Raw genomic sequence first — 4,702 nt, 5'->3', positions numbered from 1 at the left:
AGAAAAATATGAGGACACATGTGAAATCACATGCCAGTCCATGTCCCTGATGTTGGCAGTGCAGTCCATGTGAGCTGAAACAAAATATGATCAACCTGCTTTGGGGAATATGTCCTTCTTATAATAGTAATTGCATGCACAGCTGGAATGAGCACAATTAACACATTATATTTCCTCCCAGTGCAAGTCAATGAGCAATGAAGATTCTTTTTCCACAACTTACTTTGATTTCTTCATGTAGAGCCAGTAGACGATACCAGCCACGAGGGCAGCGAGGAGGAGACCAGAATATGTCCTTCTTATAATAGTAATTGCATGCACAGCTGGAATGAGCACAATTAACACATTGTATTTCCTCCCAGTGCAAGTCAATGAGCAATGAAGATTCTTTTTCCACAACTTACTTTGATTTCTTCATGTACAGCCAGTAGACGATACCAGCCACGAGGGCAGCGAGGAGGAGACCGACGACGATTCCCACAATTAGTTTTGCCTGGTCATTCACCTTTTCCCTGTTTTCATCTACAACAAAGAAGAAAAGTCCATACAATTACAGACAATGCCAAGGATCTTTTTAAAAAAGAAGTCAATCTAGTTATTCTTATTAAAAATGACTAATGCTCATTACTTTGATTAACATGCAAACATGACTTTAAAGGGTAAAATTTTAACATTCTTACTATCTTGTCTCATTTGGTATTTTAATTCAAGTCAAAATTGTAGACAGCTAAGAAAATTACTTATATAATGACACTTCATAAAGCTTGAGCTGATAGTCAAGGAAGAAGAGTCGGCAGCATAGTACCTACCACTTATCTCGTCTGCCTCATCGTGTTCTGGAATACTTACTGAAATGAAAAATGTTAATATGAAATTAAAAACAAAATTTGTTGATATATGAAAGTCACCTTTACCATAATAGTATGATGTAATAATACTCAGAGATAAAATATCTATTCTACAGCTAAGGGTAAAAAAATTCACACTTAATAGAGCATGACCTTCCTTACAAATAAATTAATTTTGTTTTAAGAAAAGAAGAGTAGTTAAAACTGCAAAGGTTAACCAGCCACAGAAAATTTCACAACTGACAAGCTATAGTATTAATCTGAAATCCATATTAATTTGTCCACTCTTTACTACCTTTAAACAGTACTTCTTTTTTAAGAGGAACAAGTTGGTACCTATGAAGTCTATAATGCAGTGTTTCTCAAATTTTCTCAAATTTTCCTGACCCACTATAGAATTGATTTTCATTCTCTAGTGTCAAAGACTTATCACTAGAGATGTTCTCAAAATGGTAGAGGTAGAGATTAAAACTGCAGATGCTTTAGATATTAAGAAGCAACATATGTGATGTTTGTAAAAACCCTTCAAGTGACTCTGATAGTGCTATGCCTTTGGTCCATTTTAGGAATCACCACTGTTGTGTATTATCGTCTAATATAAAACTATAGAAATATTGTTCAAAGGGCATGGGCCCATGTCCAGAACTGCCAGGATGTTTGTTAACATGCAGACTCCCAGGCCCTTCTTCATACTAAATTGGAATCTCAGGAGGTGCTCAGTGAATTTGAAAACAACTGTATTAAATGTTGATCAAGCCACTGCAAAGTCTAGGAAACTGAAGCACACCATTCAATGGACTAGCATAAGAAGAGACTTGGCGTTCAGGAAAAAAGGATAGGTTCTCTTTCTAGGTAGGACAAATTAATGGTGCCTGAATTGCATTCTGAGATGTCAATGCTCCTATTTTAGAGTTAAATTTGTTTGGTTTTCTTCTCCTGTCAAGTCATCAGGCCTTTATATTCCAGTCATAATCTGTTAGGGACTATTATCTTTAGACAATTAGTTTCTCTTAGCTCCTGCTAATTCTTAGCCAGTGTATCTATCCCTAGCCTGCTAATGTCACATACAAGATTACAGCTGACTGAAGAAGAAAGGTTTGGCAGGTCAGTTATCATTCTGTCCAGATCCGAGCCTCATTATAAACCAGTCCTGACGTAAGACTGACAGCAACAGGAACAATAACAGAATTGAAGATGATCATTAATTTCACATTAAACGACAATTGTTTTCAGAAGAAGCTGCTATTAGTATGTATGTATTGTCCTAATTTCAGCACTGACAGATTTTTTCACTTTCTCTGAGATAATTTCATTTAACTAATTTTTGGCTATGCTTCAAACATATAACAAAAGGAACAATTTTGAAACCAGACTTCATAAATTCTGACACCAATTTTTCTACTAATTTGCTGACTGACTTTAAGCTTATGACATTCTTGTACAAAATAAGGGTAGGATAAATATCAGAAAGAATTGGAATTCAAAATAATGAGAATAAATGGACTTAAAAATTTTCTGAATTTAAAACTGTTGCAAATATGCTTTAAGACAATCTTTGAATTATCTCTACTCTCACCACAAAACAAGGATTAAATAAGAGTAATATTTCTCTTGGGAAATATTCCTGTACAGGGTAAGGTCTCTGAACCATAAAACATGAAATGACAAGGAGAGTACAAGAATGGACACCAGAAAAAAAGAAAAGATAACCTTATGATGATGATACCAAATGCAAAATAAATAAAACTTACCATAATGCAGTACAGGAAGATGAAATTGAAGATTTTAAACTAATGAAGAATAACTTCAAATTTTCTTACTTTTTTAAGGCCAGAAATGAAATACTCACTAGCAGAGACATTCAAGGAGTTTACTGTTCTCTCCAGCTGGTTTTCTGCTGTGCAAGTTAATGTAACATTCTCTTCAGGGGAAATGATAATTTTACTATAATACCTGCCATTGATATAAGGAGATTCCTCTGTCTGGAAGAAAAAGGAAGGAGATGGATTTAGAAATGAAAACGGGTTATAAAACATGGGAAAGAGTAACAGTGAATGAAATAGGATAGGTGTGGTGCTCTGTAGGATAGTCTGGTGTTGAAGAGGATGTGTAAGATCATAGAGAGAGACTGATGTGGGCATATGTCCACAGGAGGTAGGAAAAAGATCAGTTACCCCTAATGGTATTTCTGTTTATGTTTTCAATGTGAATTCTAGTAATTAAATTAATTAAACTCTTCTTTTTCAATGCAAGCTTAGGGTTAGTCAATATTTTAGCAGGATGGCACTTGTCTTAAAATAATTAATTAGTAATTATGTAATTACCAATTTTTCCCCAGTAAACTTACAAATTTAATTATTTGTGAATTTGGTCGTTGTTCTTTACTATAGGGGTTAATTCTTTTATTTTAAGCCATTATATCTAAGTGCAAATGTATGCATGATTTGCTCATGGTAAACAAAACAATTTTTTTCTAAATTTTCCTCTTCTAAATACAAAGGATAGGTTCTTTTTCAGTGATTTTTGTGAGATGTTAATGAGGGCAATTACTGCATTTAATTCCTTCAAACATAAGAAGCAATCCATTTTTATCTCATTCTCAGCATTTGACTCCTAAATCCAATAGGACTGAAACAAATATACACTTGCACTTTTCTCAGTCATTTTGTACACACCATTTCCTGTATGAGGGCACTTCAAAAAGTTCATGGAAAGATTCATATTGTCTTTTAATTCTATTTTTCCAGGAACTTTTTGAAATGTCCTTGTATTGTTCTCTTTCCACGTTGTTTGCATTCTCCTTAACTGCCCTGTAAGTGCCTTAAAGTTCATGGAAAGATTCATATTGTCTTTTAATTCTATTTTTCCAGGAACTTTTTGAAATGCCCTCGTATTGTTCTCTTTCCACGTTGTTTGCATTCTCCTTAACTGCCCTGTAAGTGCCTTGAGGACAAGAGCTTGTTTCATGCTCTGAGAAATCTTCTAGTCCCTGGGGACAGAGGAGGGGCAGAGATATCTCATACTTGTAAAATAACAGATTTGCCATGTGTCTGAGGAAGGAACAAATAGAAGATTATGATGGATCAGCACAAACCTAAAACCAGAAAAGTAACATATCACCGAGTGGGCGGGAATCAATCTTTCTCCTTGGCAATGAAGAATGGCATGATTACTTTTATCTTCATAGTAAGCTCACCTGCTATTTTTCCATTTCCCACTTGGATTTTTTCATACGACTTTTCTGAGTCTTTGTTTTTGTTACTTTAATCTCTCTAAAATATATGTGCTCATTTCTAGAGTGCTGTTTTAAATCTTTGTATCTTTTCATTCATCAAATATTTATTGTGTGCTTATTTTTCTATTTTCGATGCCTGCGTTACCAGTAACTAAAAGTTCTTTTTTGCTGCATTGATCATTTAGTTGAACTAGAGAGCAAAAAGAATAGAGTAGAAAAGAAAGCCATTTTCAATGCTAAAAAATTACATCTGTACTTTGTCAGCAATTTGGGTGGTTCAGGTCTTTATTCTGAATCAACAAAATTGCATGTCCTTAGGTTTAAGGGGCCCAGGCCTCTTTGCCCTCTTCTGGCATGCTCTGTCACTTGTGTGTCCCCCCACACCTAAACAAATCGGGAGTCATTAGCTCCATGTGTGCTCATTGCTTTGGGGGCTTTCCCTACCTGGAGTCATGCAGATAAATATGCATCACCCATAGGTGAAAGAGCCCAAATCCACCGTGCTCTGCAAAACTATACTGAACAAAAGCTGAACCACAGCCCAACTTCCCCGGAGATAGGAAGAGTGGAGATTTTAACTTAAAATTAATTTGTAGCTCTTTGCTCTCTTTATACATAT

The 4,702-nt window shown here is 35.2% G+C and overlaps 1 protein-coding gene across 1 annotated transcript; it reads right to left on the bottom strand.

Annotated features, from left to right (window-relative positions):
* Positions 1-223: 223 nt before the first annotated feature.
* Positions 224-2,901, bottom strand: LOC103582443 (CD166 antigen-like; the record flags this gene model as incomplete). The annotated part of the gene is made up of 4 exons (XM_008564038.1): positions 2,698-2,901; positions 810-848; positions 405-522; positions 224-323 (listed from the first exon to the last, which is right to left on the bottom strand). Coding segments are annotated over exons 1-4 (444 nt in total), but the record flags the coding sequence as incomplete, so codon positions are not given.
* Between the last annotated feature and the right edge of the window lie 1,801 nt (positions 2,902-4,702).

Source organism: Galeopterus variegatus, unplaced genomic scaffold, assembly GCF_000696425.1.
Source record: "Galeopterus variegatus unplaced genomic scaffold, G_variegatus-3.0.2 Scaffold16264, whole genome shotgun sequence".
NCBI classification, from domain to species: domain Eukaryota; kingdom Metazoa; phylum Chordata; class Mammalia; order Dermoptera; family Cynocephalidae; genus Galeopterus; species Galeopterus variegatus.
This window is presented reverse-complemented; position numbering and strand designations above follow the sequence as displayed.